The 24,874-nt window shown below is 46.3% G+C and overlaps 2 protein-coding genes across 3 annotated transcripts in view; one reads left to right on the top strand and one right to left on the bottom strand.

Annotated features, from left to right (window-relative positions):
* FAM81A (family with sequence similarity 81 member A) lies at positions 1–16,004 on the bottom strand. Of its 2 annotated transcripts, XM_072345697.1 has the most exons (11): positions 15,763–16,004; positions 14,178–14,568; positions 12,842–12,909; positions 11,735–11,828; positions 11,339–11,612; positions 10,488–10,606; positions 5,175–5,304; positions 4,323–4,429; positions 3,092–3,227; positions 2,537–2,732; positions 1–2,140 (listed from the first exon to the last, which is right to left on the bottom strand). In XM_072345697.1, exons 2-11 carry the CDS (start codon positions 14,183–14,185, stop codon positions 2,001–2,003), a joined length of 1,272 nt encoding a protein of 423 aa, XP_072201798.1. In that variant the 5' UTR covers positions 14,186–14,568; positions 15,763–16,004; the 3' UTR covers positions 1–2,000. The 2 variants fall into 2 exon arrangements, with proteins under 2 accessions (XP_072201798.1, XP_072201799.1); XM_072345698.1 differs by lacking the exon at positions 11,735–11,828.
* Positions 16,005–19,670: 3,666 nt separating this feature from the next.
* Positions 19,671–24,874, top strand: part of MYO1E (myosin IE) — an 84,076-nt gene continuing 78,872 nt past the window's right edge. The window contains 2 exon segments of the mRNA XM_072345869.1: positions 19,671–19,736; positions 19,739–19,927. Coding sequence (XP_072201970.1) covers positions 19,671–19,736; positions 19,739–19,927 — 255 coding nt within the window.

Below are 24,874 nucleotides of genomic sequence, written 5' to 3'. Positions count from 1 at the left end.
ATAAGAGAAACATTTTATTAAATCCATATATAACAGTTTATCTGTTTCCCTGTATGCTTTTTTTTTGTATTGTACAATACTCTCTAGGGTACAGATTTGCAACTACAAGAAAAAGTGTTGAGTTTTTGTTCCATTTCTTCTTGCTTCTTCATATGATCAGGGCTTCTGTTAATCTTACAGGACACCAGGGATAGCATTGCCTTTGCACCTGGCTAAATATTTAAGAGTAGAGAACGCAGATACAAAGGAAGAATTAGTTTTTAGACAATTCTCAAGACACATCTGTGAGAATTTCACTGTCTTCCTTTAGTGAACCGGGCTTCCCTTTTAGCTGCCATTGTAAATACACTTCACAGCACGTGTGGTACAGAGCAGGAGTAACAGAGGCAGCGTGGTTATCAGAGAGCACTGGAAGTCAGAGTAAATGTCAGGTATCTTTGCATTAAAATACTTTCAACTACGTAGAAAGCAAATATAAGTTTAGGCACGAATCTTGTAAAGATTAGTGCATGTTTTCCTCATTTAGATTTATTCATTTTTTCACAGTATACTGTCCTAGTGAAGGTAACAGGAATGTTTTTAGAGCGTTCATTTTAATGCAGTAAGTCTGTGGGCCATAGTTTATGTTGTGGAAGTGGAGAAACACTTGCCGGTGATTGTGCAAATAAGAGTCTGGTTTTGCAGTTTTAGCCAGAAAAAAAATCAGTCCACACAGACAGTGGAAAGACATCGTACCAACCCAGATGAGTTAGCAGTAATGATTGTGCAAGTTAAGAGCATTTTTGTACATGAATTACTATGAGCTGTATGAGTTAATAGGATGCCAGGTGAAGCCTTTTGTGAGTGTTTAATCCTGCATGACTTGAAAAGATATGGAAAATGGAGCTGTGGCTGATAAAATCAAATCAGAATATATACTTTCCCATGTAGGTTAATATTTTCTATGGGTGCTTATTTTCAGTATGAGATCTGTTATGGGAATTGTTGTTATTTGGAGACACCGTGAGCTCAATTACCAAACCTACTAACTTAGAATCTACTTAAATTTGAAGAGTTAGTTGTCGAACTTCAGAGAAATGTCTAATCTGATGATAAACTGCATTTTATTTTATATCACATTCTCCAGACTGTTAGATTATCACTTTTTTCTTTTGTTTTCAGACCTTTCAAAGCTTTTATCAATAAAATGAAACAAGTCACAAGAACGCATGCCCAAGTAAAAAATACTGTTATATAAATATTTTGTCTCATCTCAAGTCCACTTGGTTATTCATCTAAAAAGGTCACAATACCGAAGACCACAAGTTGTTTCTTACATTGTTCATGAATCATTTTTAGTCTACAACTACATTATATAATGCTATTTAGTTCACACACGCGCACACACGCAGGATATTTGCACAACTAAACAAAAGGTGTTTTGAAAAGTGATCTGTTTGATGCCAGTTCTGTCTCATGAGGAGTCGATGTCCTGTAATGGTAGAGAAGGTCACTGCAAAAATGGCCATCAACTTCAAAGACAGTCATGTGTACCAAGGTGGAGAGCCTTGCTTGCCAAACTGATACTAAACAAATGATATCAACTTAGTTTGGTTTTTTTGTGCCTTTTTGTGTTTAAATAAAAAGGGGGGGAAAAAGCAGGGGTGCAGATGCTTATATATATAAGCATGTACTTGCCTGATCAAGCCTTCACAACTGGGGAGCACTGAAATGCTGCTAGCAAATTAGGTGCCAGCTTCGCCAATATATTACTCCAGTTTTACAGTTGGTAATCTCCTGAGAGCAGCTAGAGTAGTGCAGTGGCAAATCAGCACCTCAGCCCATAAAAGCTTCTTGTCAATTGGTCTATTAAAAGCTTTACCACTTAAAGTAAACATACAGACTTGTGCAACAGCAGCATGTCCTTCAGTACATGCATTTAATTTGGATCATAGACTGGAACAAGGCTATATTCTGCCTATTCAGACAAGTAAATGTTCATCTCAGTCAAAGTCTTGTAGTCATGGTCCAGTCTCTCCCCACATTGGAACCTCCTGCTTCATTTGGTGGATCTGCTTCTGTAGTTCATCTCTGTCAAGTTTCATTTTTGCTTCTAGAACTTGCCGTAGAGATCCAATGCTCTCATAGATAGCTGCAAACCCTAATTGCAGATGAGAGATAAGTTAGTTTGTAATCTAAAGCAATAGTAATATGGCATAGTAGATAACAATATTCCTCCTATCACAGTATTCAGTTTTCCACTGGGAAGACGGCAAATGTTCTGAAGAAAAATAGGACTTTCATTATGCTGGCATGCTAACGGCAAAATCCCCCTGATCACAGCCAAACTGCCAATGTAGGCTTGGGGAATTCTAAGCTAATAAGATGTCACCTCTTGATGCTGAGAGTTTCACACTTAATGAAAATCCTCTTAAATGCCACAGATGCAGCCCAGCGTCTTTAAACTACTTTGGTACGAGCACAGACATTTTGTACAATATTAAAGGTCAACATTACCACAATTCAGAATGAAGATCTTGTTTAATTATGGCCCTACCAGCATTAACTTCAGCTTTCATTTCTTTTATATCTTCATTAATCTCATTTTGAAGTTTGCCAATACGAATATTTATCTTTTCTTCAGACTGTTGTGTTTCATGTGCTTCCATGGTTATCTTCTGTATTTCTTCTATTTTGTTGATTTTCTCTGACATTTGGTTGAATTTCATCTCTATGGCTCTTTCACTCATTTCCTGGAGCCAGGGAAAATAATGTTAATGATTTAGCATGCATAGAAAATGAGCAGCCTTTCCGAGATATGCAGTAGGTGTTGACTGATAGCCTTATGTGGAATTCAAAGGCGTAAGGAATTAAAATTTATTTCAGAAAGCATTTTAAAATGACTCGATAGAAGGCTGAGATACTGATGTACTGAAAGCGGTCAGATTTATATCAAGGCTCTCAGTCCATGGCAGTGTGACACCACACAGCGGTGGGAAGAGAGTTCTGCAAACGTGGGTAAGGTCTGAAAGTCTCACTCAAAATAACATCCCTGTAACTTCCAATGCTTTTGAACTGAGAAGTATTTCTGGGACATGCTAATGAAACTTACTGTGTTTTCCTTAAAAGTCAGTGAGAGTTGGTCAAGTTTTTGCACAAGCTCTTTTTCAATCCTCTCGTGTTCCTGTTCCAACCAGCTGCGTGTAGATAAAATCTGGCTGCTGAGTTCTTCAATGGCATTTTTTAATCTGAGAGCATAATGCAATTTAGGAGGTTATAAGAGTCATTTCAGTCATTCAGCAGTGATTGTTTTGATGAGAAGAAGAGATATAATGTCAGTTATTGCATTCTCAACACCATGTTAAGGTGAATCCTCAAAGTTTAGGGCTACAAAATTGGATAAGGCAACATTGTTTTGGAAATTAAAGGAGGAAACCGCAACAAAATAGCAGTTATTTATATGAGACATCACATTTTGAGGTACATTAGATGTAAATTCTTTGTAGCACTGAAAATAGAATGCAATCATCTTCACAGACCTCAAATCCGAACAAAGATCTGACAGCCACTTATATAACTGGCAATGCCAATTCATACAGCCCCGCTTGCACTGCCTCGTCTGCCTCACATTTATGCCATCCAATCAGGCACACTTGTGTTCCAGTGAACGTTTGCAATCTGGAGCTTCTCTGCCATCTGGTTTGCAAATAGCCATAGTGCTGCAGCTCATGCGATGTCATGCGGGTGGCAATCAGCAGGCAGAAGGAAAGGCTGAATGAGGCACAAGGAGAGGAGCTGGTATCTGAGTCAAACATAGTCCTAGATAGAGCCTGGCAGTAACACAGTGGCTTTTCTTTACTAATTTGAGCTCTCTATTTGGAGTCACTTGAAAGCAAGAGCACTCGGTGAGCTCAGTGCTGAGCTTCCTTGCTGCCAGAGCTCAGCTTTGAGCTGTGGTGTTGGCTGCTTCGCATGCTTTCAGAAAAGGTTCCGGGACACTTTTGCAAAAATACAGAGCTGGTTTCTAATACGGTCCTGCCCGAATTCTTAGCTACAGACCTAAGGAAGTTTTCGGAAGTGCCCCGCCACATTAAGGGTGTAATTTCCACTGGGAAGGAGGGGGCAGTGGGCAGATCAGCGCGCTTGTGTCAAACGGGCTGAGCACACGTATGCGTGCAGACAGGTAAACGCGGCTGCAGAGCTGCTCCTTAGCGGAAGGCCTCACCAGCCAGACTCGGAAAAGAGATCCCATCTCCCTCCTCGCTTCCATCTCCCTGGCCCTACCGACCTCCTCCCCGCCTTCGGCGCCCGTCCCCTGCCTCGGCCCCGCTCCGCTCACTCACTTGGTGTCCAGCAGGTGGAGCTGCTGCGCGCTCTCCTTGTAGGCCAGCTTCAGCTTGGCTTCCTGCTGCGCCACCGCCTGCTCCACGCGGCTCAGCAGGTGCGACACCTGGAACACAGCGCGATGCCCAGCGGTAGGGCAGGTTTGAAAGGTCTGCTTTGCAACTATTCAGCTTGCAGTTTGCCATGAAAAATGCATTGGCTCCCAAGATAAAAGTAGGAGCGCTGTGAGGACTGCTAACAAAACAGTGCTTGCAAAAGCTGCCGTGGCAGATTTACAAAGCATGCTGTTCAGTTCTACAAGATTCATGACAGTACGTTGCTAGTGTGCTGGTATGCCAGTGTTCTATACTGGGCCTTCTGAGAGGAGTGAAAGAAATGTTAACACAAAATGTAGGTAAAATATTTTTGTTGCACAAAAGAATGGAAGGTTCAGCAATGGAGTTACACAGAATCCTTTTCCTTAATGTCTGAAGTCTGCTTGCATTTAGTGCTCACCTGCTCGCTCTGCAGGTACCTTTAAGTGCTGACCCCTTTTCCACAGCATGCAAAGAGCAGCAGTTAAGGACTTTTTCAGTCAGACCAATATGTTAGTATAGCTGTGTAGCAGTACTCCATCTAAGGGCTGTGTGCATATATCAAGCATAGAATCATCAAGATTGGAAAAGGCCTCTGAGATCATCCAGCCCCACTATCCATCCACCCTCCACCGATATTTCCCCACTAAATCATGCCCCTTTTTACCTCCGTGCCCCCCCAGGGCTCTCCCCCCATCTTAAATCTGTGATCTCCTGGGCAGGAAAATAATTGACAGTAACTGTACCTGTTTGAGTTAGACTACAGCTTCACTGTACCTGTATTTCTGTCTCTTTGATTTTAGATTCTAAGATCAGCTTAGAGGTGTGCTGGTCTTTAGTTAGGCTCTGAAGTCTTTCATATGTGATTTTATGTTCTGCAGACAGTCTGGCTAGCCCGGCATCACACCTGTTTGAATAGATAAATACCAGAGCAACGGTTGAGCAGAATGTAAGGCCCAGGCTTTTAAAATCACCCATTTAACATTAGGCATTTCTATGAAAGTACTGGCTGTTTAGCAAAACATTGTTTATGAGGCTGTAAAAATGATGATGTGTCTCACCCTATCAGCAAGCTGCTCCTAAATGAGGATAGGTCCCAAATACTTCATCACATTCCTGTTGTACTGTGGTTCATTTGGCACAGACGTGGAAATTATGTTGTTATCAGAGTTGGGGAAGTCACATTAGAACTTCCAAGATGCAGGATTTCAATACCTCATTGCTTTTGCTGTTTTCCAGCAGGTATCTGCTATGGTGTGCATGATTTGCCCTACATAGTTAGAGGCCTACATAATTATGATGATCGTTTTTCCATTATTGAAGCTGTGTTCCGCTAAGCCTTACATTCTTATTTTTGTTTGCCAAATAACAGTACACAATATAGAGAGTAAACAATGTCAGCCAAAGTTATGGTTTAAATGGCACAGTCTGTATTTGGGTAAGGCTGCCATTTAGAGCAATTTTGTCTAGCTAAAGACTACAAAATGCAGTACTGACACATAATAATTACTGTTTCCTTTCTACACCTTGGAACATTTCTCAGTGCTGTAACATTTTCACAACAAATGTGCTATGGAATACATGCATTTCCTACCGCAGTACAAAAATACTTTTGTCAGGGGCATTTCACCTGCAGTAATACAATAAGGACATAAACTGTGATGTAAAATAGAAGTACAGTAATTTCAGGAGTGAGACTCCTGCAGAGTATGAGTCACGTATATTTATAACCACCAAAGTTAGTAAAATTGATCTATGAAACTGGAGGAGAACAGACAGTGGTTATAATTTGAGGGGGAAGGCAGTAAATGGGACAAACAAAATGGTTAAATCATTGCACAAAGCCATGACATGTTTTAACTACTCTGAAGTTACATTTCAGTTGGAAAGCTTTCACTTCAAAATGTGTTTTCATCACCTCAGTTACAGTTGTGTTGCTGTAAGTATGATGGTACACCTTCAATATCTAACAATTAAAGCAAAATATCACAAGTTATAAAACCTGTGGAAAGTAATCCATAGTTTGGTAATTCAGCATAGTGAGACCAATTAGCAGTATCTGCAAGAAGAGCAGCTTAGGTTTATACAGTAGTAAATTCTAGGTCTTACAATCAGGCAGCTTCTTTAGAAAGGCAAGAAAAGCCAAATGTCTATTCCCCAGAAGCCTCTGGGCACCAACAGCAGAGCTATAGACTTTATATCTAGGGCATGGCTGGCCCTGGCAGGCCAGACCCACCCTCCCTGTGAGCTTTGCACACTGCAGCTGGCAGAGCGCAGCAGGGTTTTTGCTCACAAGGATCTCAAATGCGGTGCATCCCAGATGCATCAGCTCATCTTCTGCTCAGTGTGGGAAAATCTGCCTACATGCTATAAGTCCAGGGTGTCTGAAATGAATCACATCTACAGTGTATGTAAAAATCAACTATATATGCAGAATAGGCCCAATGTGAACGTGCATAACTGCCATCTGTCTGGTATCTGGTATCAGGCAGCCTCTAGAGACACCAACTTCTGTTCTGACCAGACTGCTGTATTTGTTCTTTCCAGACAAATGGTCCTAGTCCACAAGACATCATGTAAAGAAGTGATAAGGCAGCACTTGCAGGTTTACTGATCTTTTATCACTAAAACAGGCATGGCAAAGCTGTTTAATATAAAACTTCAATGTCAAGGACAGAAGGCAAGAGTAATGGCTTTATCGGCATCTACATAATTCTCTGCTCAGTGTGTTGCTGCTTTTAGTTAATAGAGGCAATTTCTGTCTTAATAGTAATGCTGATTCTTAAGAAAATGGACAGCATCATTCACACTGAACCATGTAATGATGCTGTACAAAATCATCAATGAATGATACTTAATGAGAAGTGGTCCAGACACACGAGCTGTGGTGTAGATCCGGTTTGCTTCTGCTGGGGATACTAGTTGGTTCTCTGCTGCAGGTGAGCTCAGCTGTGGGGTCTGTCCCAGCCACACTCCTCAGCCATGGGCAGTGGAGTATTGGCTATGCCTCTGAACTGCACACGCATGTAGGGATCCCTGTTCTCACAGCTGAAAGCTGCAACTCTCAATAGAGAATTGCTCACTGATATTGACATGTTACAGAACAGCTGGTGTTAGAAAATAAATAGTACTCTCTCATACTGAAGTTGAATAGGATTTTTGTATACATGTAATCACTGGAATTGAAATTTAGCCAGAATCCCGAGATTGACACTAAAATTCTTACAGGATCCGAAGGCTCAGATGTAGGTGATTTACCATCACTCAGCATATACAGACTGAGTCATGGCAGTTGTCCATGTGTATACTTATATGCTTGTATATGTGAAGCTATTGGAGTGGATTATCAGAGACTACTGGAGCACCTCTCCAATGGAGAAATGCTGAGGGAGCTGGGCCTGTTCTGGAGAAGATAAGGCTCTGGGGAGACCTCACTGCGGCCTTCCAGTAGTGGAGGGAACTTAGAAGGAGGGAGACTGACTGTTTACACATAGTGATAGGACAATGGGGGATCATTTCAAACAAAAAGAGGGGAGTGTGAGATTAGATACTAGGGGTATTTTTCACTCAGAGAGTGGTGATGCACTGCATGCAACAGGCTGCCCAGAGGAGCTGTGGGTGCCCCATCCCTGGAGGTGCCCATGGCCAGGTTGGATGGGGCCCTGGGCAGCTGAGCTGGTGGGTGGGCAGCCAGCCCACAGCAGGGGTTTGGAACTGGGTGGGCTTTAGGGTCCCTTCTAAACCACGCTATTGTATAATGCTAGCCTAGAGCAAGTGTGACTTACTTAAAGTTAAATTAGCCTACTTTCACTACAGCTGGAGTTGAACTTAGCACCTTGGCTATGGTCAAGAAGAGGAGTTAGCTGATGTGCAGTAACTTGGAAACACACAGTAACTGGATCACGTGTCTAAGGTTTCACTCTTCTAATTAATCTGAAAGCTAGTAAGACTGAATGCTGAAGTAAAATTACATTAGGTGAGTTTGGCTTATTTTGTATAACAGATATTGGGTTGAGTAATCATAAAGTATTTATCACAGGGAAAATTTATGTTAGATATCTGTATAGCACAACAAACTCTAATCTTGATAGTGATTTCCAGACATAGCAGAATCATTACTCACAGGAACACTAATGTATATAGTAGAGTATGTTGGAAAATGAGGGTCTTCTCTCACAGACCACTGCTTTAAATTGATCTATGGTAAAGGAAAGCTTATTTTCTTCTCCACATAGGGAAAATACAGAGCATAATACTGAATAGGAGCTAATGGTTAAGGGCAATAAACAAATTATCTTATGGTGATGAATACAAATAAATCCATGTTCATTGCCTGATGTGATATAAGGGAAATTGACATAATCTCTTAAAACAGTCAGATAAATTGTAACACAGGCAGAATGACAGGGAGTTGCCCTAAGTAAATAAAGGAAGAAGTCTTGGCAAAGACTGCTAGTCGACTGCTGCTCTCAATACCAAGTGCTCAGCCATGCAGGGCCATGGTGAAGCTCATGCTGGCACGTTTATTTATGTGAATTCACTTACTGAAACCAAAGACACTGTATTTTGCTTCATAAGCTATCAGCAACTGCATTGTTCCACGTAAAGGCCTGTCTTGGGTCACTTGGTATTAAAAAAAAGTGTGGAGGGGAGAAGGGGAAAGGGTCTGTCATGCCCAATCTTGTATCACAAGGATGTTCAGGGGGCTGGAGCACTCCTCCTATGAAGAAAGTCTGAGAAAGGAAGTTGTTCAGCCTGGAGAAGAGAAGGCTCCAGGCAGACATCATAGCAGCCTTCCAGTACTTAAGTACTTCCAGTACTCCTAGGGAGAGCTGGGGAGTATAGTGATAGGATAAGGAGCAACAGCTTTAAACTTAGAATAGAATGCATGCAGATGAAAAATACAGAAGAAATTCTTCCCAGTGAGGGTGGTGAGGTGCTGGCACTGCTGCCCAGAGAAGCAGCTGAGCTGGTAGTTGGTGTCCCTGCCCATGTCAAGGGTTGGAGCTAAGTGATATTAAAGGTCCTTTCCACCCCAAGCCATTTTATGATGATACCATGAAATTTCCCATTGAGTTATGCATGTATTTATATCAATTCTCATTTGACAAAGAATGCTCATCTAGTTCATTCCTGTTTAGTAAAGGATAACTTCAGTGAAACATAACTTAAAAAAAAGAGGCACATAATGACTGTATTAAGCCTCTCCTGAGTATTTATAAAACAGGCCCAGAAGTTATTGTGGAAGCTTAAAAACAATTGAACAATTCAAGAGAAAACTTAAATTCAAGGAAAATCCCTCCCTGATTATTTGTGTAGGCTGCTATCACTAAATCAGTTGAAGAACAGGAAAAAAAGAGAAGTTATGTGTACATTATAGCTAATAGGTCAAACTCAGTACAAGGGTAATTCCAATGAAGTTGTTAGCCAAGATATTAGGAGAGACTTCTCTATAGCTGTGCTAACCCACTTTTTACATCACGCTTTACAGATACCGGGTCAAATGTACTTCGTGCCATCACCAACGCATTTACAGTTCAGCCTGAAGTCTGTGCAATTGCACAGCTGTAACCTGGAGCTGGAAGCAGCCCTCAAACCTCTATTATTTTATAGCTCTCTGTTCTATACACGTCAGGTGGCCTATATAGATTTTAATATGGTTAACCAGTAATTTCACGCGCATATTTCTACTTCTAAAATGTCTGCCAAAATGTGCAACTATTATGTTCTTTACAAGTGCAGATTGTTCCATGCCTCCTTTACAGTAATTTTGCTAATTAGTCTCAAAGACAGACTAGCTACAAAGAGCGTCTAACCACAGTACTACTAAAAACTGAACAAAATCCAAATTTAAATGGAATTTGAGGTCACTTGTTAAAAATTAATCTCAAGAATTAAGGGATATATTGTTAAGTCTAATATATAATCCTGGGATGCAAAGGATTACTTTCATTTTCTTGAAAACACCGAGCAAAATTATCCTGGGAATTTTGCCAAAGCAGAATTCAGCCCATTAACATTGACATTCATACTTGAAGATTAAAGCAACATCAGTTAGTCACAAAAATATACTTTCATAATGACATTTACCTTGCCACTCTTCCACGAAGATCTCCTAAGCCAGAAAGCTGCCGCATTTCCAGGCTCTTTAGGGTAGAATTTGTTCCGTAGCTGAGGTTGTCTCTGACGCGTATCTGTTCTTGCAGCATCTACAAAGTATTCATATGCAAATACAAATTCAGTACGCTGCGTTTAATGTACATTTTAAATGTCACTCATAATTTTTCCAGTATTTCAGTAAAATCAGGTATCGTTTTATTATGACTTTAATAGAGGCTTTATCTCGTACATGCTTATACAGGTACCTCCATGTTATTTAACATTGCTTATTCTGAAAGTCCTCACCGTAACCTATCAAATAGAACTTTTCAGTGGAATGAAGATTTAACTGTTAGCATTTGCCATCGGTTTTTTTCCCACCACACCCATGTTGTTCATCAGGCAGAGGCTGTGATTAGTCAGAAAAATGAGCAGTTGGGTTGGGTTGCTTGGTGTTGTCAGTGAGTCAAAGTGAAAGAAAGTTTAATACAGACCTAAGGCATTTCCTAGTGTTTATACAGCACAGCCTTTGGACTGGAGTTGAGCTGGGTATTAGTACCACGTTAATTCATTTTGCCAAGGTTTTCCAGTGTTGCTTTTCAAAGCAAGCTCATTAGTACCACAAAGGTTTCTGTGTTTACATGCTAATATCCTGTATTATTTTCATAGCCACTGGAGGAATTGCATAATTTGCAAACAGTTTTTACAGTTATAAAAACAATTTATGAACTTACAGGATCTTTAGACCTTGCCTGAACTTTCTCATCCTGTGGTAAACTGTTATTAAGTTAGAAGGACTGAGTAGCCAAAACAGTATTAGTCCAGTGAGATTCCTCACATACCTCAATGTCCCTGTTGAGCTGCCTCACGATGGCGGTTATGTTCCGGATGTGTTCTTCTAGGAGCTGCCTGGCTAACCGATCGCCCCCCCCTTTGTTTTGCATTCTGTGCAGAGTGGAAACAATGTCCTCCTTGATACGGAAAGCGTGTTCCACAAGCGCTGCTGTGGTTTTCTCATGGCTGAGGATTCTGTCTTCCAGCTGATCCACGAGGCTCGCAGATGCCAGCGGGACCGCTGTCAGCGCCTGGCTGTGCAGCGGGATGTTTCGAACCCGTCTGGTGGAGAAGAATGTTCAGATATGATTCGGGTCTGACACAAATCTCCAAAGCATCTTTCTGCTGAGACAGTATGAGATTATCTTAGTGGCAGCACTGGGGAGAAGCACCAAAGCACTTACAAAGGCTGGCTGCTACAGATGAATGGATGTTGTTTGCTGCTGCCTCTGTCCGTACAAAGGCAGGTCAGGCTCTTTTTCCTACAGTTTAAAGAAGCTTACAGAGACATAGGATCTTAAGAAGAGGACATTAGCATTATAAAGAGTTACAGTTTTGAACTATAATTTGATTAACAACCCAAACCCCAGACCCTCTTACTGAGTTTCAGAAGTAATGGTTTTTGTCTCTACAGTTTTCATCTTTATTCAGGCTTAATCAAAGCAGAAACTGTGGAAGGGAGATACAGCAAACCAGAACAAGATTAAAAAGCAGTAGCTTGTGTCCATGCCTTTTTGCAGTCTGTACAGTTGCCCTGTAATAGCATACAGAAGCTTGTCCTCACATGAACGGGATGGGAGGATACACAGGTATAGAAACTGAGGAGAGACCAAAACTGTGACAAGCTTTGCAGCCTCAGAAGTCACATTTATTTTTATTCTTGAAAGCAAGCTTACATTTAGGTCTCCGTTTTTCAGACGCGTTCTGCACTAATTAGCTTCCATGAAATCAATGGGAGCTCATGGATGCTCAGAGCAAAAAGAAAAATAGGCTGTGGACGCATGCAATCTTTCCCTGATGCTATGTTCTGTAAAGAGAAGAGAAGCCTAAGTAGAAGATACAAGTTCAACCCCGCTTTGAAAGAGGAGATTTTTGTTCTTGTAACTCTGTTATTCGCTGTGTATAGTCCACACTGATTCTGCTAATGAACCAGACTGACAATTTAGTTTCACCCTAATAACATTGGTAGAGATATATGAGGACAGTCAGCTCTGGCTGTGAGCTTTCACGTTTTCTCTATAGTTAGAAGTCTTTGGTGCAAGCATAGTATTTTTGGACTTCTATTCAGTTACAAGTTAAAGAATTTCATTCAGGAAAGTTTAAGTAAAAGCTGAGTAAGGAATAGTGATCTGGGACATGATTTGAAGGAGTCTACAGTATTTCAACTTGTTTGCATATGAAATCCCAAAGATCCAAGCTACAGCATTACCATAAATAAACAATTAAGAGAGGAAGAGAGGCACATAATACTCCACAATATGAAGATCTTATTTTTTGCATTCCAGTTGTACCTTTCAGAATGGGCGAGTGTTGGGAAGATTGGGCTTCGTTGGGCCATTTTCTGGTCAATGATTTATGTCTGTTGAAAAAGTACACATTGAATTATTTAATGGTTTATATTTGGCACTGAAATAACTTAATGCTCCTGCCAAAGTGAACCTCCAAGTAAAGTTTAAGATTACGCTGACAGGTTTGATCTTGGAGCTTAAATATTGCTTATAGAACAAATGCATGTAAAAATTGATATAAAGGAACAAGAGAATGGAAACAAAAACCTACTAAAAAGCTTCTATAGTGAAAGTGATACTCTTGCGAAGGGCAGGTTGATGGCTTTAAAACTGAAATCTGCTCAGCCCACAGAACTGGTTTGGCAGGACAGAGACAAACTTCTTGTCCTAGATCTGTCTGCTGGTCCCAGACACCATCAATCAGCAAATACAAAAGTGAGAAATGAGGGATTATAGTAAAGCTTAAGAATGCATTGGCTAGAGAATGAAATGGAAATTCTTCATGGACAGCAAGTGACTGTGGGTCAGGAAACCTCAATAAGATGTTAGAGATCAGTGTAGATTAGCAACACTTTTATTCATTTATTTTTCAAATCCAAATGTCCGCACTTTGTGTAGTCAGTTCTTATGTAGTCAGACTATACATTCTGTTTTAATTTTTAGATGTAGCCAGCCAGACTGTGGCAGACATTGCAGCAGTGCAGCTCTGTTAATAGCTTAATAGCTTCAAAAAGACATTTCAGGTATCTCACTGTGAGATCAGTACTGGAGCTTTGCTGCACCACCAGAAATTAAAATAATAAAAGCTTATAGACCAAAATCGAATGCAACTATTCCACCCCATACAAAGCAAATACATCTTTTAAATGGTAAAGATGAAGGTCTGAGTCTATTGGAGTTGCTTACTGAAAACTAAAGGCTTATGTGCAGAAAGAATTTTGCAGATGCTGATGCAAAATGTTACACAAACAGAGCGGACAGAACGGGTTTATTGAAACAAAATCATACAATTTTCATTGTAGAAAAGTATTAGAACTGTTCTCCAAAATGCCAAGCGTGTTTGTGCTTCGGGAACTTATAACAGCACTGCCTAAAAAGAGAGCAAACATTGCCACAGTATGTGTGCTCTATTTATAGCACAGTGCTTCAGAAACTACAAATTAGAAAAAAAAACAGTTTGAATAAAGGCTGAGCTGCTGAGCAGCAGTGGCACAACCGTAATTCTGAAGGTCTGATTTCAGTTCCTTGCTCATTCTCTGATCCTGATGACTTTGGATCAGTTATTTCCATGCCCAGTGATTCAGTTTCCCTGTATGGAAAACAAGATTATAGCACCTACCTCTTCATTTAGGCTCTTGCATGCCTGTAAGTAGAAAGCCCTGTACGAGAGCGGGGTATCTTGGTGCTGGCTTCTGCATTCAGGACTCCGAGCACCGCAGTGGCCCAGGCCCACAGTCTGTTCCTGCACACGGTGTTCTCCAGGTGTTCAAGCAGAGCCTCAGTCCATGGGGAGCACCTGGCTGTCCCACGGGGTCACACAGCAGCCTGACAGCCCGAGCTGCTAGCTCTAGCTCTAGCTCTGAGCTCTGAGCTCCTCGTGCTCTGGGCCACAGCACAACTTGGTGATCTTGATGCAGCTCAGGATTTGAACACAAAGCTATGAACGTGGGAATATCCCACTGATTTAGGCAGAGCTATGCATATCACAGCCACAAAGCGCCAGATACTACCTAAAAAAAACAAAGATCAAATGTTGGGATCAAATGTACGTCTAGTGATGTCCTGCTGAAACACTCCCTATAAGAAAACAGCACAGGCGGAAATCCGCAATTGTAGTGCTTTCATCTTATGGCCTTTGGTACACATTTTGTACCAACCGACAACCATTTTTGGAGCACTGAAGCACGGGATTGCATGAGGATGTCACTTTTCTGCCAGACTGCCACTAGACAGCCAGCAGAATGTGGGTGTCTGGAGAAACAGCCCTGCACAGGTGGGCTCCCCATTCTTTTGTCAATGTAAGCACATCTCACACGTTCAATTTAAGCACATCTCTCAGCACATGCAGAAATCTCAGAGCTAATTGGCAGCTTTCTTGATCTGACCCAGCATCCCGAGGGGATGCACCAAGGTCTTGTTCAGCAGTTGTACAGAACTTTATTGCAGTTTGGAGGTATAGCAGTTAACAGCCTCATGGAGCTGTCAGGACTGATGGCACATTTCTTCTCATGTCACCTAATAAACAGTGAAACAAAGAAAAAATAAATGTTCTAACGTCTAGAACTGGAGGAGTGTGATTTCACACGGCTCCCAATTAAATGGTGCTAAACTGGGATCAGCTTAGATACCAGCTGAAATACAGGTTTCAAGTGCACGGTTGTCACTCTGAACGATGCTGTCTCCTGCTTCACAGTGCTGTGGCCATTTAAATCGCAATACATTAAATCGCAATAATCCAGTACTTTTGGAGTGATGAAATTGCCGGATATTCCAAATATACTCGTCGCATAGACGAGCGAAAGGGCGACTTTCCCTGTGCAGGGAAGCGAAGCTCGGGGGCAGCGCGGCTTGGCACCGGGCGCACGGGAAATGCAGCCAGGCGGGGTGCGCGCCCGGCGGGGCTCCGAGCCCCGTTCTGCACCCAGAGCAGAAACGGCTCCGGGGGCGGCGGGGGGCGGCTCCGTTGGGGGCGGCCCCGTTGCGGGCGGCCTCGCGGCGCGGAGCTCCGGCCGGGCCGTGCGGGGCGGGGCAGGGGCGGGGGCCGGGACCGGGACCGGCCCGCTCCTCCCCGCTCCGCCCTCGGCTGGGCGCTGGGTGTCGGGCGGCGACCCGGTGGGACGGTCCGCCTTGCCGTCGGGCCGCGGGCGGCGCGGGGGCGGGCGGCTACTCCGAGGGGGGCTCGGGCCCGGCGGGGCGGCACTCACCACTGCGGCGGGCGGGGGCTGCTCGCCTCTCCCCTGCGCCCCGCGGCCGAGAGGGTCCCGCTCCTCTCTGTGCTCCGACCGCGACGCTCCGTGCCTGTCCCGAGCGCCTCTCCTGTCCCGTCCTGTCCGCCTGCCTGTCTGTCCGTCCGTCCACCCGGTGCGGGAAGCGGTGCGGGCCCGACGCAGGCCGGGCTGCGGGAGCTGTCGCCGTTGCCAGGACGCCGTCACCATGGGAACGGAGCGGCGGGGGGCGCGCCGCAGCCGTATTTATAGGCAGCGCCCGCCCCAGCTGCTCCCGCCCCGCCGCCCGCAGCCGCGGCTCTCCCGCCCCTCCGTGGGCGCGCACAGCAGCGGGGCTCGCCCTGCCCGGCCTACGGCAGCGCTCGGAGCGGGGTGGGTTCCCTCCGGAGCAGTGACGGACCCCGGCAGAGCATAAAGCTGCGACGGGTCTCCGAACGCGTCCTGGCATTTAACTGCGGTGAAACTTCGTGTCCCACAACAGGTGCTCTCTGCTGTGTGAGCCAAGAGGTGCCGCTGGAAAGGCAGAGCGCACACAAGGCGTGTCTGCACCTCGGCTCTGCCTGCTACTGCGATGGACTTTGGCACAGCCAGCTTTGGGTAAACGCGGGCTGTTTGGTGCGGGCTGAGCAATCCCTCTGCGGCAGCACAGCATCCCCAGGCCTGGTCTGTATGGATGCAGCCCCTCTGGTGCTGCTGTGTTAGAAGGATGCTGCAACTGGGAGAAGCACCGCAGAGCGTGTGTGCACCCATATAAAGAGCATGACCTGAGGTTCTTAAAATAAAGGGGTCAATATGTATTAGGGTTAGGGGCCAGAGATAAAACCGCACCATGGGTGCTTTCAGAACAGCCTGTGACCAACGTGGTGCCATTGCACCTCCGGATGGCTCTTATTCAGCTCCTGTTCCACGTAGCTGCACTCTTGGGGCCAGGATCTGCTCCTGCTAAAAGCTACCAGAGGTAATGGTTCCACAGCCTGCTGGCAGCACATGGGGACGTTCCCTTTACACCCAACCAGAACCACTCGTGGTTCCCTTTTTGTTGCTGCCCACCCACTGTGCAGCATTGTGCAGAGCTTGGCGTTGCCCCATGACTGGTTTCCCCACAGGGGCTGTTGTCAGCTCCCAACACCGAACTTCTGCTGACCTCACTGGGTTCATTGAGTACACAGGTGCTGTCTCTGGCCCTGAAAATGCCTTGTTAACTTCATGCAGCTGTGTGGTTGTCAGGCACCTGGTTCAGGGTTTTTCTTGTTGAAGAACTGCATGGATATCTATTCTCTTATGTATGTATATGACTGTAGGGGCTGAGCATAAAAGCAAAGCATTACCTGCAGTAGATCAGCTAAGGCTATTTTGTGTTAAAGACAAACCAGCAGCTTGTCCTTCCTGCAGCATGGTGGTTAGCATTGAGCCGTGTGCCTGTGCTCAGCACCTCTCTGTGCAGGCTTTGCCTTGGCAGCAGCATGCAGCAGTGCAGGCCCTGGGGTGGGCAACAGCACTGAGCCCTGCAGCCAGGCTGCTGGGAATGGGGCACTGGGGAGAGCATCCCTCTGACCTGTACAGAAACTGCTGTCAGTGTGTGTTGGCAAAGGCCGTTACTTCTATACTTGCATGGCTTCCCTGATGCATCTGACTAAAGCAGTGCTAAGCTCTTGTATTTGATGTTATTATATCTTCAGCGTAATTGATAATGACCAAATAGAAACTTTCAAGAAAATAAATCTGCTAGCCCTGAGAACAACACCCACCTGTACCTCTTGGTTTGCAGCTGGAGAAAGATTCACCTTCATGAATTTGGAGTCTCTCTTAAGTCTGAGGCTTCTCTTAATGGGCCCTGAAGTAAAAGAGCTATGAGATGCTCCTCAGAGAAACAGGTGGAAGAGGCTGCTGGCCTCATTCCTGTGCTCCTCTGTTGTTATGTCAGAGCACCAAGCAGCGTGCTTCCTTCCAGTGTGAGGCCAGCTTGGGGGGTTGGGGATGGACAATGTTGGTAGAGAAAGGAGTTTCACTGCTGCTGTCCTGCATGGAAAGCCTGTCCTAATCACTGATGTGATGCTGCTGCATTTAATGTCAGCCCTTCTGGTTTTGTTTTGTATTTGCCATTTATTTCTGCCTGTATTTCACAAGAAGTGTTGAATCCTTGTTTCATGTTCTGCCAGTAGCGCTGTGCATCCACAGAGCGTAACTGAGGGCACAATGCAGCCTGCTGCACTTCAGCAGAAAACGTGAAGACTGATGAAGCCTGTGTTTGTTCTTTGGAAAGCAGATGCAGCAGAAATATCTGCGATGGATTTGTTAAGTGTCCTCAGTCTAATGCCATTTGTTTTCCTATGACGTGGATCCTTCATCTTTATAACAAATACCAGCTTTCTGTGTGGATGGTGCTTTGCTAATGGCATTAAGCCACACGTGAGTGGCCTTCAGGCATTAATTAAATGATTAATGAAATTATTCTGATCAAGGGAACACAAATACGTGGTTTGGAAAACTTACTCAAAATATATTTGAAAAGCAGTAATGTCTTTATTTTTTTCCTCACTGCCATCTGTGTTTGTCAATTAAAGGTCAGGGCAGCACCTGTTGCATTATAGCTTCAGATCTTTAGCAGATTGATTGCTCTCATTAGGGCTCTTTCTTTCGGGAGCCACAGAACACCTTTTTAGAAGGTAGAGCAGGGACAGATTCATTCCACGGTGCTCCCAGAGGTGGTACCTTTGCCTACAGTTTGGTTTGTAGCTGCTCAGCACCAGCCCAGCTCCTGCCCAGAGCTGCTGGGCACACGCAGGGAGCAGTGTGCAGAGGTGTGCAGGTTCTCTAGGTGCAGGTTCCTCCTTAGGACTGCTGGAGTCCCTTCAGATGCAAACATGGGTGAGTGCCGCCTTCCCCAGCTGAGCACAGTGCAGGTTGGCCAGAGCAGCTCAGGCACGCTGGCCGCACTGCGGGCATCATAAGGGAAATACCTCCCTGCTGCTGGGCTGGGTGGTGAATAAGTGCCATTCACTCCATACAGCCAGCCTGGGAATTCCATGTTTATCGTTAAAACAGGCAGAAGTAAACCGCTGTGCTTAAAGGCATGAAAAGAGTTTATTGTGAAATAGACTGTGCTTGGTGCACGCAAGGCAAAAGGTTGGAGCAGAGCAGAGCACAGACACCTTTGGCCCTAACATTTTTGTTAGCAGTCCTCTGGGAGTGCTTGGGGAGCAGCCGGGCCCCAGCAGCACCGCTCCCAGCTGGCTGTCCTGTGCTGAGACGCTTCTTGAGTTTCCTTCTGCAATGTAACTTATGTGCTTTTCTTCATAACTTGTTACAAAGATGCCCACGTGTAGGTACACACAACTGCAAACTAGGCGTTACAAACACCCGCATCCGTAGCAATCAGAAGAGCCAGTAATGCCTGCATGGCTTCCTTTTGCCATGCCTCCCCTATTCACGCTCTCTGGATGCTCGCAGCTCTTCGCTGTTTTTCATCGCAGCCCCAGGCACACCGGTTTGGTCTGAGCGCGGTGTGGCTTTTGTTCTCTGCCTATTGCCAGCAGTAGAGAACGATGCAGAAATAATCAGCCGTGCACCTGCCGGGAGCGCTTTGCCGAGCGCTCCGGACGGACGGACGGAGAGGAGCTGCCGGGCGCTCCGACCGCCGGGCTGCGGTATCGCCGCTATAACCGCCCCGTGGCCCGGGAGCGGCGCTGGCAGCGGGAGCCGCCCGGCTTTTCCGCTCGCGAGGGGCACGCGGCAAAAAGTTGTGCGCCTTCCGGCGGGCCGACACGGGCCGGCCCCGCGGGTGCGTTCGTGCGGGACGGCGACATCGGCGCGGCGCTCCCGGTGCCGCCGGGCCCCGCAGGGCGGCGGGCGGGGCGCGAGGGGCCGCGGCGGGATTCCCTCAGGGAATGACGTTCCGGCTCGCGGCCATTGGCTGCGCCGCGCCGAGTTCTCCATTTATGGACACGGCGCCCGCGCGGCCGGGAAGGGGCAGCCGCCCGCGCTGCTCGGCCCTGCCCCGTCTGCCGCGAGCCGCAGCGCGCCCCGCCCCTCCCGGCCGCACCGCCCCGCGCGCGGGGGGCGGTCCCGCCGCCGGTCCCGTCCGTCCCGGGGCGCCGGCGCGTCTGAGCGGAGCCGTGGGCAGCGCAGCGCGGGAGCCGCGATGGTAGGAGCGGGTCGGGGCGGCGCGTTCCGCGGGGTCCCGCCGGGGGGGGGGGGGGCGCGGGGTGTGCGCGGTGCCGCCGTCGAGCCGAGTCCCGCGTCCGGTGAAGAGCGACGCCGGCGGGGCTCGGAGCTCCCCGTTCCGGGGCGTTGGGCTGTGCCGGGTCCGGGTGCCCCCGGCGTCGTGCCGGGGACGGTCCGCTCCGCGAGCTGCCGGGCGGGCGGTGAGGGCCGCGGCGGGCCGGGGTCCGCAGCCCAGTCTGTCTTGCTCGTCATCCCCGGGGTTCGTCATAGGTTTCGGAGTAACGCAGGTGTGACCCTGATTCTCTGCGCGGAGGACTTGGAGTAAGTAGTGAGAACTCCGGTGTGGTAACAAACCGGGCTGGATGTGAGTCATTGGTTATGAGCTCAGGGCTCTGAAGTGGAGCTGAAGATCTGAGTAGAGGCGCTTTAAAAAAAGAAGAAAAAACTTTTGTGCTTGTGCTGCTCCAGCTCGGGCTGCGCTCGGACTTCCCCTCCCCCCAGCCCCACCTGCCCGGGCGCGGCTCCGCACACCTGTGCCCGGCGGCGGTCGGGGCTCCGTCGTTCGCTGTGCAAATACAGCGCTGCGGGGCTCGGGGAGCCGGGATTCCTGTCCCCGTGGAGGGGTCGGCTCCCCGACCGTTGCAGCCCTGCTCTCGGTGAGGGGGTTAGTGAGGGAGAGGCCCGTGTGCTGGCCGTGAGCTGATTGTTTACCTGGAGATCGCAATCAGCTCTTACCCTCACCTTTGTTCCGTGGCGCTCCTTACGTCAGGGGTGGCTGTGGCAGCTGTGGGCTCCCGGCGGTGATTGCTGTGCAGCTGTAGCTGAGCGCTGGGTGAGGCCGGGGCTGCCTGGTGCCCGGGCTGTCCGACCGCTGCCGGTGCTGCTCGGATCAGCACACCTCTCCTTACGGTCAGTTTGCAATGGGCCCCAGCGGTTCCCTTGCAATAAAAGGGTTGAATTAAAGTATGGTGCAGGTAAATACGTGTAACTAAGTGGTGACGCGCTGAACCAATTTTACTTTGTCCAACAGAAGGAATTAATGTCTCCCACAAGATCCCCTCCTCTGGGAGCTGTTCGGGCCGCTCTTGTGGTTTTGATTCGCGATTGAAGTAGTCCTGAATTCCAGGAGCAGTACTTCTGTGATTGTCCTTATGCAGCTCTTACAATCGAACCAGCAAAGACTGTTGTTCTATGAGTACTGCTTTGTCTCAGACCTCTCCCCAGGTTGGTGACCCTTCAGCAGGTAGCCCTGTGTAACCAGCTGGCAGCAGGGCTGTCTGCCGAGATTTCTGATGGCCGCTTACCAATATGAATCACAGCGCTCACATCCTGAAACTTTATATGCTTTTCTCTGCTGTTTGAAAAGTTATTTCCCCTTTTTTTTTTTTTTTCTCTTGACAGCTTTGATTTCTTTGGAGAGGGAAAAATGCTAGAGCTGACATCAGATGCATTTGTTTTATGCTGTTTGGGCACTTTGATACAGCAGAGCATGTGATGGTGACACTTGTGCAGATATTCCTCTTTCAGCCATTGTGCATCTCTCTCCTTAGGTCTGCTGGTGGGGCCACGCAGCTGCGTGCAGCTTAGCAGTGTGTGTGCTCTTTTCTGCTGGTTTATTTTTAATCCAGGTCAATATCTATATCTGGTTAATGGTGTGGTTTCAGGAGTTCCGCAGTCATGGAATGGGTGAGCTGTTCTGTGGCTGTGTGCTGCAGTATGAGGTGGGAGTGAGAAACAGCAGGGTGAAACTGCCCTACAGCTGACAGCTTTAAGGAACACCTGATAACTACTGGAATGCGTTCCTTTTGTTAAACTTTGCTTTTTAAATTCAAGATTGTAGAATCACAGAATGGCTGGGAGGGACCTGAACGATCATCTGAGTTCCATGCCATTATGTGAGCAGGATTGCCAGCCTCCAGATCAGGCTGCCCAAGACCCCAACCAACTTTGTCTTAGCTGCATCCAGTGCTGGGGCATCCATAGACTCTCTGGGCAGTGATTTCCTCTTAATATCTGTAAGGAAAGAATTCTTGGTGAGGCCCTGGTACAGGCTGCCTGGAGAAGCTATAAACGCCCCATCCTTAGGAGTGTTCACAGCCAGGTTGGATGGGGCCCTCAGCAGCCTGATGAGGGAGGTGGCAACTCTGCCCATGGCAGGGCCTTGGAACCAGATGATGACTGATTTCAACACAGCTTGATATGAGTAGAGGTCAAATATGTATCACTCAATCATGATGCCGAGCATGTCTTGGTTACACATAGTGCTCAGGAAAGTCTGCAGAAATAGCAGTTCTTAGTTGCCCTGAAAAGACTTGCTTGGCTTCAGGGTTTCATCCTAAAATAGCTTGTGTAAGGGACCATATACTGTCTTACATTTTCTTCCTGCATGAAATTCTCAGGCAAGACACTGATGTTTCTGTATTTGAAGAGTGCTTTCCTGTCTGGTGCTGCAGACAGTAGCATAAGCTCCAGCCTTGCTCTCTGCCAAAAGTGGGATAGCAGGGAGGGCAGCAGCATGTGCTTTGCATTATGTCTAGAGGTGCATTCACAGGAAAATCTTCCAGCTATATGGTATTCCTGTCTGGCTGATACATAAAATAGAGCAAAACACAGTAGCATGTTCAGTAGCAAAACTAGCGATTCATTCTTGAGTTTGGTTTAAATCTGTACTAAGCATTTTCTCTCTGCTTCTTGCTGGTCTGGACCTCAAGAACATCTTATTGGATATATGGTGCATGTTAGCAGACTAAAGAAAACATTAATGTAGGCAGAACATGCCCATATGCAACTTTGGCTGCTGGTAAAAGCTAAACATGTGACTGTATATTATGTACATCCCAAACACCTTCCCAAGTCTTTGCCTTCCAGAATTGCTTTTTTTTTTTAATTTTACTTCCCAATGTGTGACTACTTTTTAGTGAGGGAAATGGGGTGAGAATGGCATTAGTAGCTTGTAACTAAACTCTTTACAGGCATTTCCCTTGAAGTAAGGGATAACTTGCCCCGGTCTTACTGCCTGCTCTTAAGGCATTGCCGCACAGTGGGAGGGGAAAGCTGAGATGGTCTTTGAGCTGCTGTGAAAGGCAGCAGGTGAAAGTGTCACCTCAACTTGCCTGTTCCCCAAAAAGGTCTCAGTAAGAACGTTAGCAATAATCTCATCTAGAGGTACACTGTCACACTTGAAGCATGAAGCAGTTGCACACATCTTTGGAGAGGTTTTCTCCAGCTCCTTTTATAGTGATATTAACTATTTAGTTTTCTTTCGGCAATACCAGTTTGATTTCTTCTCAGCTTCTAGGAATGAAGACAGTGATACTGATGGTAAAGGTGATGCTGGCCATGTTCAGGTTACATCTGAGGAGAGAGGATTTCTTGTATATTTCTGTTCCTGGTTTCAGCATCGGAAATGTTTGCGTGTTTAGATCTGCCACTTGAGATTGTATGTATTACTAATGTATAGCAATTAACGTGTAAATATTTGGGTCTACAAAAGAATCCTTTGTCTCAGTAAAACCTAATTGAATTCGGTTGCAGCATCTGGTGAGGAAGGGAATGAAAAGGTAAGAGGTCATCTTTCTTGCTAAATTTTAGGCTCTTGTATTTACTTTGCCAGGGACCTTGTGTAACCCTGGGAATGAGCTTACTGTGCTTAAAATGCAGTGTTCTGGCATAAATTGCAGTGGTTCTGCTGATGGAGACCCGCCTGGGATCACACTTACCATGTCAGCTTATTTGTTGTCAGATTTCTTGCTTACCTTTTGGTTCTGGTTGCTGCCACAACACGTGGCTTATATGTGACAGATCAGTCAGATTCCTTTTTCTAAACTGCTGTTGTAATGCAATACATCAGTCTGGTTTTTTTTTGAACCTGGTTTCTAGATGTAGATGGTGTGCTGCTACTGGGCAGCATTAAAGCTGCGTTAGAGGGGATTTTGTGCCTGAGTAAAAAGCAGTTGTTCTGGGAGCTAACTGCTCGGAACTTGGGGGGGGGGGGGGGGGGAGGGGAATCAAAGCAGCGGTTCTCAGAACTGGTGGGTATGTTTGTTTTACAAAAACAGCCCAACCCCTGTGCAGACCTAGAAACATCAGGCCTACCTTGGCGAGGGAACACTGACTTGTGTTGTTATTGACTTTCTGAACAAAGACACTTTGCATATTCAAGATCTTGATTAAGCAGTATGAGAGAGGCTTACATCAGCACCCAGGGCTAGGCCCTTTGGAGGGAAACCTCATACAAGTTCTCTTAAACCTATTCTTATCTGTTGGAGCTCAGTTGCTTCCCTGTTGTCCAGTTATCCAAGAAGCTCCTTGGCAGACTGCAGTGTTATTACCCTCATGGAAGTGCCTTTGCTACTTGGGAGTGTGGAAGTATTACAGCTGCGTGGGCTACTTGCAGCTTGCAACCAGTGGACTCTGTTACCTGTTGTGTGTTGTTCAGCTTCTGTTATTTCTGTTATTTCTATTACATGGGCATAAAAGTATTCAAAAGTATCAGAGAAATGCTACAGTCAACACACTTTCTCCCTGTTGTGATATCAGAAGCAAGAGCTGCTTTGTTCTGAGTTGACTGGGCCTTGAGCTCTCCTCGCTGGGCCCTCATCCCAGCACAGCAGCCTGTCACGCTGTGGTCTCTGCTGTAGGAGCTGCCTTTCAGCTGGGTTCAGCTGCTCCCACCTCCTGCATCCATTGCGTTCCTGAGATGCTCTGGCTGTCCTGCCCAGGAAGTGCGGCTGTTGCTCACCTCCTGACTCATCCTCACCCAGCTCTCCTGTGCCCCACCTCCTGACTTCCTTTCTCCTGCCCCACCTCTGTGGCAGTGCAGTGCCCTTTGGGGAGAGCAGGTGTGCAGTGGTGTCTGGGCAGCGCCCTGTTGCAGCTTGACCAAGTCATTGCTGTGGGGGAAAAGGTTTCTTCCTGAGGGTGAAGT

The sequence above is a fragment of the Excalfactoria chinensis genome, chromosome 10, assembly GCF_039878825.1.
Source record: "Excalfactoria chinensis isolate bCotChi1 chromosome 10, bCotChi1.hap2, whole genome shotgun sequence".
Lineage (NCBI taxonomy): Eukaryota > Metazoa > Chordata > Aves > Galliformes > Phasianidae > Excalfactoria > Excalfactoria chinensis.
The sequence above is the reverse complement of the archived record's forward strand: the minus strand, read 5'-3'. Positions and strand labels throughout refer to the sequence as shown.

Coding starts and splice junctions, on each gene's coding strand:
- FAM81A (XM_072345697.1), bottom strand. Junction 11,829..12,841: donor ACACTCGCCCATTCTGAAAG/GTACAACTGGAA, acceptor TGTCTCTGTAAG/CTTCTTTAAACTGTAGGAAA. Junction 2,733..3,091: donor TGACTTTTAAGGAAAACACA/GTAAGTTTCATT, acceptor CCCTGGCTCCAG/GAAATGAGTGAAAGAGCCAT.